Source organism: Anolis carolinensis, chromosome 1, assembly GCF_035594765.1.
Source record: "Anolis carolinensis isolate JA03-04 chromosome 1, rAnoCar3.1.pri, whole genome shotgun sequence".
Taxonomy (NCBI): Eukaryota; Metazoa; Chordata; class Lepidosauria; order Squamata; family Dactyloidae; genus Anolis; species Anolis carolinensis.
The window spans coordinates 352,878,252-352,891,958 of NC_085841.1; the positions used below are offsets into that span (position 1 = coordinate 352,878,252).

General features: G+C 41.7%; 1 protein-coding gene across 1 annotated transcript in view; it reads left to right on the forward strand.

The window, feature by feature from the left end:
- Positions 1-7,550: 7,550 nt before the first annotated feature.
- Positions 7,551-13,707, forward strand: part of LOC100558246 (neuroblast differentiation-associated protein AHNAK) — a 124,979-nt gene continuing 118,822 nt past the window's right edge. Inside the window, exon 1 of the mRNA XM_062967488.1 lies at positions 7,551-7,981. Within this exon, the coding sequence (XP_062823558.1) occupies positions 7,927-7,981 (55 nt within the window). The 5' untranslated portion in view covers positions 7,551-7,926. The remainder of the gene's footprint in view (positions 7,982-13,707) is intronic.

Genomic DNA, 13,707 nt, shown 5'->3' on the forward strand with positions numbered 1-13,707 from the left:
AGACGCTGAACGTGAACTGCATGAAATGTTGGCTATGAAAACTGACCCAGTCAGGAAATGATGATAAGCGAGTGAGCAAGCAGGGCTTTGAGCTGGAGAGTCCCACTGTTTATGGAGGAGCGCACACCGACCCCAAAGAGCTTTCATTTGTGGAACGTGAGCAGGGAAACACTCACCAACAAAGAACAATGATGGCCAGTGAAAGCATGAAGTGCCATAATGTGGAAGAAACGTTCAGCAGAAACCTGAGAATTGTCCCATGGAAAAGAAAGCGGCTTTAGGCTAAGATCCCCTATGCACAGGCCTGAAAAATGGAAGATCAGAAAAAAACATTTTAAGAAATGTTTGCTGCTTTTATAGGGATTTGTCATTCTCAAGAGTATTAAGGACATCTGATACTACAGAGGACTGAATCAGAAAATGAAATGATCTTAGCAGATTGGAAGCTGTGCCAAAATTAACAAAATTAATTTCAACAGGGAGAAATGTGAGTCACTACATTTAGGCAGAAGAGATGAAATGCACAGATTTAGGATAAGTGATACATAGCTTGATGACAGAAAGGGATTTAAGACTCTTAGTAGATCTCAGGTGCAAAGATTACTGCAGACGCAGACTGCAGCCAGGAAATCAGAAGACTTTACTTCTTGGGAAGAGACCAATGACCAACCTTGATAAAATAGTGAAAAGTAGAGACATCACATTTGCAACGAAGGTCTGCATAGTTAAAGCAATGGTATTCCCCGTAGTAACCTATGGATGCAAGAGCTGGACCATAAGGAAGGCTGAGCAAAGGAAGAGAGACGCTTTTGAACTGTCATGTTGGAGGAAGATTCTAAGAGTGCCTTGGACCGCAAGAAGATCCAACCAGTCCATCCTCCAGGAAATAATGCCCGACTGCTCACTGGAGGGAAGGATATTAGAAGCAAAGATAAAGTATTTTGGCCACATCATGAGAAGACAGGAAAGCTTGGAGAAGAGAATGATGCTGGGGAAAATGGAAGGAAAAAGGAAGAGAGGCAGACCAAGGGCAAGTACTTACTTAGGCGATCCCTTGTAGTTCGAGGATGATGGTCCCCCATTTCTTGGAAGACGCCTGTGCGTGATTTTTTTTAATGTGTGGAGGTCAGTGCACGGCCGGTCAACACACAGTCTTCACAGATTGAGGTCCCAGCAGTGGTGTGATTAACACAACGAGAGTGGCTTCTCAGTCTGTTGCAGCTTTCTTCCGCCTTCACAACCGTTGTAACATGTACCATGTTATCCTCCGCCTGCTCCGCCGTTGAGGTCTTTGGGTCTTCAGATTTTTCTTGGTCTGGATTCTCCCCTGTGGCCACTCCTGGGAATGTGTTTCTCCCGTGGTTGTGCCCTCAGGTTCATTGGAACACGCAAGTCCCCTCACCACGTCAAGGTGACAATCCATCGAGACTCTGGCATGCCAAGGGCAAGAGGGATGGATGGTATCCTTGAAGTGACTGGCTTGACCTTGAAGGAGCTGGGGGTGGCCACGGCTGACAGGAAACTCTGCGTGTGCTGGTCCACGAGGTCATGAAGAGTCAGAAGTGACTGAACGAATAAACAACAATGAGACAAAGTTTGTTTACACTGAACCATCGGAAAGCAAAGGTGTCACTATCTCAGCCATCCATGTAGACAATTTTGGAGTACTATATTTTGGATTTCAGAATTCCAGATATGAGATCCTCAACTTGCAATTCACATGGCACTGGTTCAGATCACAGCCAAAAAGCCTTAAACTTGGTGTGTGGTCTTTCAGAAAGTTTTTGCCTTGCAGTGTATTTCTCAAATTCTTATCAATTAAAAATAAAATATTACTTAGCTTGTGGCGCTGTTGAGATCAAGAATGAGATGAGATAATAAGCCTAATGCATTTATCACTACAATTTTGCAACATAAATTAATCTTGGGGAAGGGAGTAAACCTTCAAGAAATTCACTTAGGCTCAATTTACCTCTCCAGCATTTATCTGAAAGCAGAAATATAATTAAAAACGCTCCTAACTGAAGAGGAAGCAAGTTAACATCATCTCCCTCACCCCACACCCAGTGATCAAAAGAAAAGAGATACCGTTTGCTCATCTGAGCAAGGCAAGGCAAGCCGGAGTGTACCTTGGTATTATTTTAGCGGGGTGGGGAGGGAGGAAATGAAAGGAAAACAGTTTTGCTCTAAGGAAATTCCAGTAATAATGAATAAAGCAAACAGCCTTGCTGACTGCCTAGGATGGATGACTGAAGTAAATAACGATTCCTCACAGAATTTGGTCTTTCAACATACTTCATTCCAAATATTCATCCTACGGTATATACTTACATATAAGTCAATCTTACATATTAGGGAAAGGTTTGGGGGGGGGCAAATTGGATTTTTTTGTGATCTGTGCATAAATCAAGCATCATTTGCAGAGATGGGAAAGAGCTGGCAGAGAAAGTAGAGAGGTTGGTGCTTCTTTTAAGTCAGAGTGTCAAATTTATTTTCATCGAGAACCACATCAGCTTTACGGTGGCCTTCAAAGGGCCGTTGAATCCATGAACAGAGAATCTGTGGATACAGAAGACTATCGTTTTTTCACATAGTGGTCTGTGCTCTTTAGTTTTCATCCAATTTGGGCTCCCAGATATTATTGAACAGCTACACCAATCATTTTTGATTATCCACTATGTGGACTGACGATAATGGGAATTGGAATCCAACAGTACTTGTAGCTTTGAGGTTGGGGAAAGGTTAAAGAACATTTTAAAGCCAGACCTCATATCCACAAGCCTTGTATCTAAATTCAAAGCCCACTATCCTGACTAAACAGAACAAACTTCAGCCTTTCAAATGCTACTGTACCAGAACTCCCATCAGCTTTAGTTGTGATGTCTAATGGAATACAGGAGTTGTAGTCCAGCATATAGAAGGCCGCATAAAATGACATAGTGGGCCAGATGTTGACACATGTGCTTTAGGTTCTCTCGGGACAGACTAAACTCATGACCTTTGCCACTCTACTCAGAGATTATTTCTTCTTTATCAAGAGCTGAGGTACAGTACTTAGATTGACTCATGGAGAAACTGACTCAATTTTTTGGATAAGTAAACAAAATGATATGGAATCCTGCAAGTTGTAGTTTGATGACAACCCAGGACTCTTTGCAAGAGAAATCTAAATAACCTGTAAAACTACAACTCCCATGATTCCATAGCATCGAGCCATGACAATTGAAGCGGTGTCAAACTGCATTAATTCTTTAGTGTAGGTGTATCCTGAGGGAATGCTATAACAACTCCTGGAACAATTCCATCAGTGTTGCTTTCGAAAAATCCTGCAAATCTCTTGGGAACACAGGCAGACAAATGTCAGCATGCTGGAAGAAACAAAAACCACTAGCATTGAAGCAATGCTCCTATGCCATCAACTCCGCTGGACTGGCCACGTTGTCCAAATATCTGATCACCTTCTCCCAAAGCAGTTGTTATACTCCCAACTCAAGAATGGGAAACATAATGTTGGTGGACAGGAAAAGAGATTTATAGATGGGCTTAAAGCCAACCTTAAAAACTGTGGCATAGACACCGAGAACTGGGAAGCCCCGGCCTTTGAGTGCTCTAGCAGGAGGTCAGCTGTGACCACCAGTGCTGTGGAATTTGAAGAGGCACGAATGGAGGGCTTAAGGGAGAAATGTGCCAAGAGGAAGGCGCATCAAGCCAACCCTGACTGGGACCACCTTCCACCTGGAAACCAATGTCCTCACTGCAGAAGAACATGCCGATCAAGAATGGGGCTCTATAGTCACCTAAGCATCCACCACCAAGACACTACACTTGGAGGGGCATCATCCTTGGGCTATGAGGAATCACCTAAGTAAGTAAGTAAGTAAGCTATAACAAATAAAAAAACAACTCACTCTCCCTCAAGGTTTCTTGGGACATGCTTTGACAATTTGGAGCCATCTTCAGAGTTCATGAAGGTTGAAGGGAACATGGAACCAACCAAGGTTGAGATATGGCAAACATGATTTCTGTAACCTCAAATGTTGGCTGTTCTCATGAACTGTTCTTTCTCAAGCAATGCATTGGGACATTGACAAAAACTAGTGGTAAACCTATGCTAGTAGGCTGAATATGTATAATCCATCTGCAAGAGCCATTGCTGAGCATCTAGAACAGCTTGACCAAATGCCCCTCCCTGAACTGCAGAGAAGAAATGTTGCTTTGCTTTGCTGCTGCATTATGACCGAGGTTTTAAAAAAAGATCAATGTCTGACTTGGTTGTCTGTGGTGCCAAGGGAGCTTCGTGTGCGCTTTAGTCATCTTCTTTCCATTCTTAATTCACTTCATGTTCCCTGTAAAACAGGGTCGTTTGTGCCAGCCAAATGACTTTTACTGCAGCCCTGGTCTTAATGTCTCTCTATAACAACCGCTGGCCTTTTTTGCACAGCCATTCTCCTGCTCACATCTGCATGCATCATTCTCTCTTTTGCATGGGTTGATCCTTTATTTTTGCATGCTAGCAAATAAAGTAGGAGCAGATCCAGAACCATGGTGAAATGCTACCACGGTGCTTTCCTCTACTCCTATTCTTGCTGTTCGCTTTCCAGAAACAACAAAAATAATAGTTTCTGAAAGGACGGAAACCATGACATTTGTTAGACTCCACGGAAATGGCAGGTGGCATTTTATGCCAGGTCCTCTCTGCTGATTTTTATTTAATCTGACATGAAGGAGAAATGATGTATTGCAGCAAATCTAGAGAGCAAGCACTGAAAGGATGGCTGTTTACCTTGTAGAGGGAAGGAAATTCTCTGTTTTATTTATAAAAAGTGGAAGAAAAATCTCAAAACTGCAGCCAATTCTCTGCATTCACTGGGATTGGAGTTCAGGATGCCATGAGAGTGGAAAAACCATGAATCTATAAGTCCTCTTGTGCTCCTGTATGGTCAATGTTTGCCAGACATTGATCATAGAATTATTTCGAACAACTCTACCACGCAGGGAATTTTAGGATTTGTTTTCCAAAAGTAACTTTTCTAAGCTCCAGCTGGGAAGAAGGAGGCTGAGGAGAAGGTTTTTCAGCTTCTTTGGCGAGAAATTATCAGACAACAGCAGGGGAATCTACACTGTAGATTTAGTACAGTTTGACACCACTTTAACTACCATGGCTCTATGCCATGGAATGCTGGGAGCTGTAGGTCTACAAGGCCTGTAGCTTCTATGCCAGAGAGTGTGAGAGTGTGAGTGCTTTACTAAACTACAAAACCTAGAATTCCATAGCATTGGCAGCTTAAATAGTCTGAAACTGCATTAATTCTATAGTGTAGAGCCAGCCAGAGTGTGCCTCCTATTTCTGCTTTGCATTTCAGTCATGAATAGAGAACACCTTTTCTTCACCAGGAAAATAACATCAGTGGCTCCCAATATCACTGCAATTTCAATATTGCTTCTGGAGTGATTGGTCCCTTCTGCTGCAGTTATAATATTTATTTTATTTTATTTTATTTTATTTACAGTATTTATATTCCGCCCTTCTCACCCCGAAGAGGACTCAGGGCGGATCACATTATACATATAAGGCAAACATTCAGTGCCTTAACATAGAACAAAGACAGAGACAAACGCAACTCCGAGCTGACCTCGAACTTGGTCAGCGTGATTTGTTGCAGCTGGCTGCAGCTGACTACTCACCAGCCTGCGCCACAGCCCGGGCTGCATCACGGTTAACTTCTGCATTCAGTGACATGATGGTTACTTCATAAACATGACATCTGCATATGTACTTGTTCAGTTTAGCTTTAGTTTTGTTCTAGTCAACCTGCCATTGTGTTACTGTATTTGCCTCTCTGGGGCGTGAATGGCGGAAGAACAGAGAATCCGGAAACCAAACCATTAATCAGAATAAGCAAGTGAATGACCATTCTCAATGCTTCGCTACCAACACAATTCTCTTTTTGCATAAGGTCTGCATGTTGCTTGGCTACCAGCTCCCACCATTTATTTTATAGTGGATGGAAAAATTACAATTTTGGACTCCAACTCCCAGAACTCCTCAGCCAATGTCATAGCTCATATTATTGTCGGCTTCTGAGAGGTATAATATAAAACTATGGTTTCCAATCTCCTGCCCATTATAGACTGGAACTCCGAACTCACCTCTTGTAAGTTAAGAGTACAGACTAAAGGTATATTTCCTAAGAGAATTCAAAATCATGATGAGAATAACTGTTAACTGGTTGAAAAGGCCACTTCTCCCAGATTATGAAAGCATGGCAGAAATAAGAAGGAGAATGAGAGGGAGAGCACGAGACATTTCCAGTTTAGCCCTAACTGGAACAATGATTTTGAGACCCTAATGTTAAACAGTCCATGTGCATTAAAAAAAAACTCCAAACAGGATGTAAGGAGCTGTGGTGGTGCAATGGGTTAAACCCTTGTGCTGGCTGAAGTGCAGACTTGAAGATTGAGCTGCTGACCTGCAGACTTGAAGGTTGAGCTGCTGACCTGAAGGTTGCCAGTTCAAATCCAAAAGACGGGGTAAGCTCCCGTCTGTCAGCTCTAGCTTGTGGAAACATGAGAGAAGCCTCCCAGCTGACACATCCTGATGTCTCTGTAGACGGCCAATTCTCTCACACCAGAAGCAACTTGCAGTATGTTCTCAAGTCGCTTCTGACACGATAAAAAAGCATGGTGTAGCAGTTAGGGTATTGGACTTGGACTGGGTGAATTGAATTGAAACCAGGGTTCAATTCCCTGCTCAGCCATGGAAACCCACTGGGTGACCTTGAGAAAGTCACAAAATCCCAGTAAAACCCTTTATAGGTTTTCCCTTAGGTCTTCATGACTGTGAAATGGCTTGAAGGCACAACAACACCAACAAGAACATGTGTTGGGCTTCACAGTTCCAGCTTTAGTGTAGAGACATGACACTGAGCATATTTATCATTATAAATATATAATGACCGGGCTGTAGTGCAGGCTGGTGAGCAGCCAGCTGCAACAAATCACTCTGACGAAGAGGTCATGAGTTCGAGGCCAGATCGGAGCCTGCGTTTGTCTCTGTCTCTGTTCTATGTTAAGGTATTGAATGTTTGCCTTATATGTGTGCAATGTGATCTGCCCTGAGTTCCCTTTGGGGTGAAAAGGGCGGAACATAAATACTGTAAATAAATATAAAAAGGCAAGGTAAAAATAGATTAGCAGTGCCTTGAAAACTGACTATGCATCTGAAGACATGTAAAAGCTCACGGTTAAGCAAATTGTTTAAGCTTGAAAATGTGATTACACTTCTTTTTTTATTTGGCTTTCAAATAATAAAATTCTATCCCTCAGCTCAGGATTTCAAAAGCACTGATACGTAGAGCTTTAGACCTAGCAATAAAACTCCACACTCTTTTTGGTCCCTCTGCTCGGGAGCATCTTTCCCTGAAAACATTAACTGCATCCCTAGCTCCCCAAGTGCCCGTCTGCTCTCGTAGCTTTTGGTTTTCATAGGCGAGCCGTAGCCAATCAGGTGAGTGCCTGGAACTGGCCATCTTCAGACGGTTTTGCTGAGACTCTTTTGGGTTCCTGCAAGGAGGAGTCAGACCACCCGACACACCACTCCCTTTGTCTGCAATGACCTAAAACCTTCGGCTCTGTGAGGCTGCAAGGAAGCAGGCATGCCGTGCAGAGCAGAGCTGGACCATTTACTCCTCATTCAGGGAAGGATGTAGATTTTGCTTCTCCTGACGACTGGAGGATGTGTCGGCGCATCACTCTCTCATAGACGCATCTCAGAAAATCACAAACCTTCCATCTTCTTGACTGTGGACTGATTCTACAAGAGACTAGAGACAGCGCCTCTGGAAAAGGATCAGAGGCTGTCAGCCTGTCACTCTCTTTCTTTCTTTCTCTTTCTCCGATATTGCTGTGTCAACACAATCCACCAAGATGTGCGACTGCTTTCATCTAGTACTTCCTAACTGGCCCGGATCTCCAGCCAGTGGTGGGCTTACCTTTTTTTCCCTCCCCTATACTGTACTTTCCTGCTATGCTGCTGCTGTTTTGCTATGCCTTTGCTGGCTGCATCTCTTTCCTTTGCGAAGCCATTGCTGCAGCTTTTAGGGTGTGGCTTTTCCCAGATACTGCATGGATCAGATAAGGAATCCAGAGTCCAGCTGTGACATTGATTCGCCCAGGCGAAACTTGCCCATCACCTTCCCAGGATGCGCCAAAGTCACTTTTCAAATCTTCTGCAATGTGTATAATTTCAGCTCCGTGGTGTTTCTTTTATTTGTTTTCCTCCCCTTCACTTACGAGGAATATCAGCCTCTTAACTGCATGCCTTCAATTTCACTCCCTCCTCCTAGAAATTTTAGAGCACTGTGCATGGCACAATGTAAGAACTGCTCACGCTGGCTTTTCCAATTGCAAAACTGAAAAAGATATGATGTATATGCTTTGAATGTGTCGACGTCCAATGTTTCTCTTCCTTAGTTGTTGGGGTTGATGTGCAACAGAAATGAAACTCAGAGGTATGAGAGTACAAGTGTAAAGCTTGGAGGTGGCAATGGAGTGCCACGCTAAACAACGAACTTTGGAAGTTTCAGACATAATTTTAGGCTGCGTTCCCCAAATCCTCTCAAGGGAGGAGATGGAATACTGTTTAATTTTTTTAAAAAAAAAACAGTTGGGATTTCAGACAATATGGGGCACCTTGCTTCTCAGTCCTAAGTATGTGGGGAAACGCAGGTTTTGGCTGGCAAAGGAAGAAACTCTGTGCATGCCCAAGGGTGCTCTTCTTTTTATAAAGTTCTTTGTGTATTGTTTGTGGGCTTAAAAAAAAAAAAAGAATGGTCTGACCAAGGATGATGGAGACAAAGAAAAGGGGGAATAGAAAGTGAAATGTGGAGAGGAACAAAACTTGCTAGTTTGTTTTTCTTGTTTGCGACATGCAATAATAATAATAATAATAATAATAATAATAATAATAATAATAATAATAATAATAATACCACCACACAATACCATGCAAGGGCAACAAGCTCTTGACTTGTTGCCCTCTATTTATTTTATTTACAGTATTTATATTCCGCCCTTCTCACCCCGAAGGGGACTCAGGGCGGATCACATTGTATACATATAAGGCAAACATTCAGTGCCATACACATAGAACAAAGACAGAGACAGACGCAGAGGCAATTTAACCTTCTCCTGATGGGATGTTCGATTCCGGCCACAGGGGGAGCAGCTGCTTCAGCATCCACTGTGATGACACTTCCTCATTCCAACAGCAGCTGGATGACATTTTTATGAAGTTGCAAATTAGTTAAATTAGCCTCCCCACTTTATAAGTGGTACCTTAATTTCCTACTTGATAGATGCAACTATCTTTCGGGTTGCTAGGTCAGCAACAAGTACGGGCTATTTTTTTTATTTTTAATTGTCGGGTGCTCACCCCACCACGGGCTAGCCTCAAACTCATGACCTCTTGGTCAGAGTGATTTATTGCAGCTGGCTGCTCACCAGCCTGCACCACAGCCTGGCCCCTCTATTAACAGAACAGAGCAGATACACAATCGGCATTTTAATCATCATCAGATCTGTAATGCAAAATTTCCCTCACACCACCCACAAAATACAGCAATAATTGACCTGTTCTAAAGACAAGAAATGTAATTGTCTTGGAGGCCGACAGCCAACCATTTATCTGATATATTGGAAAAGTGTTACAAACTGACAGGGAAGGTCAGTGATTAAATGAGAGAGTCGGATGAAACACTGAAGTGCTATCTCTATTTCTTATGAAATCAGTGTTAACAAACTAATCTTTGTCCCAAAGAAACTTGTTTTTGTCATTTTAGACAGAAGTCATACAGTCTGAAAAATTATTTTACAACACATACGCAAACCAAACACACATGCAATGCAAGTTGGCAAGATCTTGAAGGGAGCATACTGAATGCATATGTTACTATAATGTCTGCTGTATTGCTCTGTGTGTGAGAGAGAGAGTGTGTGTGTAACAAGCTTGTTCTGATCCTTCCTCCTAATGCACTGGAATTTATGGGGGCTCACTTTATCACCCCTTCTTTCTGATGTAAAGCAGGAACTTGACTGCATGGAGACATCCTGTTGATAATTTCTCCGTGGAGCCTGGGGTTATGGCTTTCTCTCGGCAAGGAAGAGCAAAGCATACTTTATCCCTTCTCTAATCCCAGGATAATATTTTGATTAGGTGATCCCTGTCTGCATAATAATATTTTCCAGCTTTAGATTTTATGGGAACTGGCCAATCAGTGACTCCCTCCTGGAGTAAGTTTTTCCCCATTCCTTGGAGATCTGTGTCTATTTTGACTTCAGAACATGACCATTATTTCACTTTTTAGCAGTCTATATGCAGATGCTCACAGAAGTATTACCTTGTATTGCTCACTTGTTCAAACAGCCCATCTTTCTCATTCAGAGAGCATACAGTAAATACTCATGTATTAGTTGACTTCATGTATAAGTTAAGGGCAGGTTTGGGTGCCAGAATTATGGATTTTGATTTGACCCATTGATAAGTCGAAGGTTAATTCGCAGAGAGGGAAAAGCTGCTATTGGCCCCTATTATTTTCCCATCTAGCCATTCAAAAAGGCCAGAGTGGTGTCGTGATAGAGAGATTAGAGCAGGCCAGACTAAGCTCTCAACTTTCATTGCTCTACTCAGACGAGCCGATGTTTCCTTTTTTGATAAGACTACAGTACTCACATTGTGCTATGGATAAATCGATCCAGGTTTCTTGGGTCAATTTTTTACTGACATTTCTACACTTATATATGAGTATATGCAATAGTTAAGAATAAACTATTTGGAAGGCCATCTTCTCTTTAGAAAGGTCCTTTGGGAGACTAAACTAGATTCTGGTTTCAATCTCTTCAGATAAGGTTTTTTCCTTGATGCCATCGGTTTGGAGACAAGACTATTGGGGACACCAGAGAGGGTTTTCTTGGTAGCTGCTTTCAAGCTTTGAAACTCCCTGTTGAGGGAGGCCAAGCTAAGCTGAATGTCTCCCTGCTGTCCTTTGGCCAACAGGCACAGACCTGGGGCAGGTTTTGACCATCTAGGAGGCAATCAAGAAGTTTCATAGTTTTCCAACATAAATGCAGGTTCCAATCAATCTTTCTATTCCATTAAAACTGATCAGGAAGGCTGGCGCTCTGTGGTTGCCTGTTTTCACTTGGTGAAGACTCTCAAATACAGTCTGCATTTCCATTTTAAAAGACTTGAAGGCTGGGAATGATATCTACTGGAGATAGTAGAGAACAGCTGCCAAGCAAAGTGGACAGAACTGAAACAAAGAGGCCAGCCATCTGACTCAGCATAAGACATTTTTTATGTAGCAGGATGAGATACTCCATGGTTGAATTGATTCTGTAGGCCCTGTGTGATCTTAGACAGGGTTCCCAGCCCCTAGACCATCTTCAGCAGTCTTCAGGGGGAGGAATCTCAGAGAAAGAGCACTACCCTGAAAATATGTGTGCATATATTTTCTGCCTTTGTTATAATTGGGAGGGATATTGAATGGTGTAGTCGGTACAACTGTGTTGATGCCTATGCATTATGAGATGCTCCTCGTAATATAATCTCTATAACATCTGTAGAGTCCTATGCCATGCCAAGTTGTCATGATTTTGAAATCTACAAGTCTGTGATTGTACAAATCTAGCTACCCTAATTTTAGATCAGGGCTTTGTAATTAAGTTGTTCTGTCCAATTTATGGTATTTTAGGTTGCAAGTCCAGAAAACATTGGGTCTTTTGTGATTTTTCACCCTTCTGTCTGTTCTTTTATCTTTTTACACACACACACAAAAGATAGAACCAGTTGGATCCAGTCTTATTTTACACTTATCCATTAAAATAAATGGAACATATCCTCTTAAGAGCACCAAGTCAAAAGCAATCTTCAGTATAATAAAATGATGTCTCTTAGACACTGAGAAGACAGTTGTAAATTTTCTGCCCTGTTTTCCTGAAAATAAGACAGTGTCTTATATTAATTTTTGCTCCCAAAGATATGCTAGGTCATATTTTCAGGGGACGTCTTATTTTTCCATGAAGAAAAATTCACATTTATTGTTGAACAAAGAAGGAAAATTTATCATATACTGTACAGTAGTTGTTATCACAAACCAGCATAACCAGACAAACTGTGAATCCTTTCAAGAATGTCTTGTTACTACCATTATTTCCATGTACAAGTATCTATGGTACGTATATTTACCAATCCTGCATGCTCTGGTGTTCTGTTCAGCAGGCATGCTTCCAAACAAAAACTTTACTAGGTCTTACTTTTGGGGGAGGCCTTATATTTAGCAATTCAGCAAAACTTCTACTAGGTCTTATTTTCCGGGGATGTCTTATTTTCGGGGAAACAGGGTAGTCCTCCAAACACTATGCAGTATCTACTGCCAATGAAAAAGAACAATGGACTGGATCCAGGTTTAGTCATTCTTATTGTAATTTTATAGGAATTAAATTAGTCATGACTATCTTAATTCCCTTTTGGTTCCAGAGGGCTATTGAAAATATGAATATGATCGGAACCAACCATCTTGGTAGATGGGAGTATTTATTTTTTATTGTTGTTATTTGATTTATACCCTCTTTTTCTCCTAATAATGGGACTCAAGGCAGCTTACAAAATATTTTAAAACTATACAGATTTTTTTTTAAAAAAAACTACACACAAATTTCAATAAATGTCTAAATATAAAAGTTATTAAAAGTTGAAAGCATTAAAATTCATTAAAAGACTAGAGTTGGCCTTCCACATTTATGGGCCTAACCTTTGCGAAATTGATTATTCGTAGATTTCAGGAATATATTTTCTCTAAGTATGTCTAGGTCCCCCAATGTGACTTTATGGCCAACTTATCTAGGAATCTCTAGATCCTATAGAGTGATTCTATGGTCAACTTCTGGCAGAAATTGACTATAGAGTTACCTTGGAGGACCTAGAAATTCCTCCAAAGGTAAAAACAATTGCATTTTTAATGTGTGTTTCCCCCCCCCCCCATTTTCATGAGGGTCTTGCTTCCCAACCCCCATGAAAATGGATGACATATTCTTTATACAAATGGAAACTGCTGAACCCCGTACATCATTGAAAGTCCATCCCATTGAGTGGTTACAAGTTTGATGATGCTAGTAAGTTTTAATTTGCCATGATAGGAGAACAAAGATAGAACAGCCTATGCCTCATGGAGAGGGAATTCTAAACTCTGGGAGCAGCTTGTTCCACCGAACAAGTTCAAGAAGATGGAGGGACAGACAGGAAGGCCTCTCCAGATGATCCTGGAATCCCCTTTTTCTCTGAAAACCCTCCTTTCAATAGGAAACCCTTGGAATCCTAGATCTTTTGTAGATAGCCCTCAGCATCCCTAACAAACTACAGTTTCCAAAATTATTTCAGAAGATAGAGCAGCCATAACAGTTCAATGAACTGTAATCCAGAGTTTTGAGTATAGATGTGAAGTCAAGGACTGTATCTCCTGCAGATGCGGAGTCATACTGCATCTTAGTTTTTGGTATTGCTTGGTGTTTCTGTGCTGACTCATATTTACAGTTGGGTGGCATGATTTGGACAGAAGGCAGAAGTGTACTTACAGGGGAGGCAAAATAAGAGCACTGCTCACCCCAATAAAAGTTCTGCCCCCTCCTCAAATTCCTAGCATTACAGAAAGT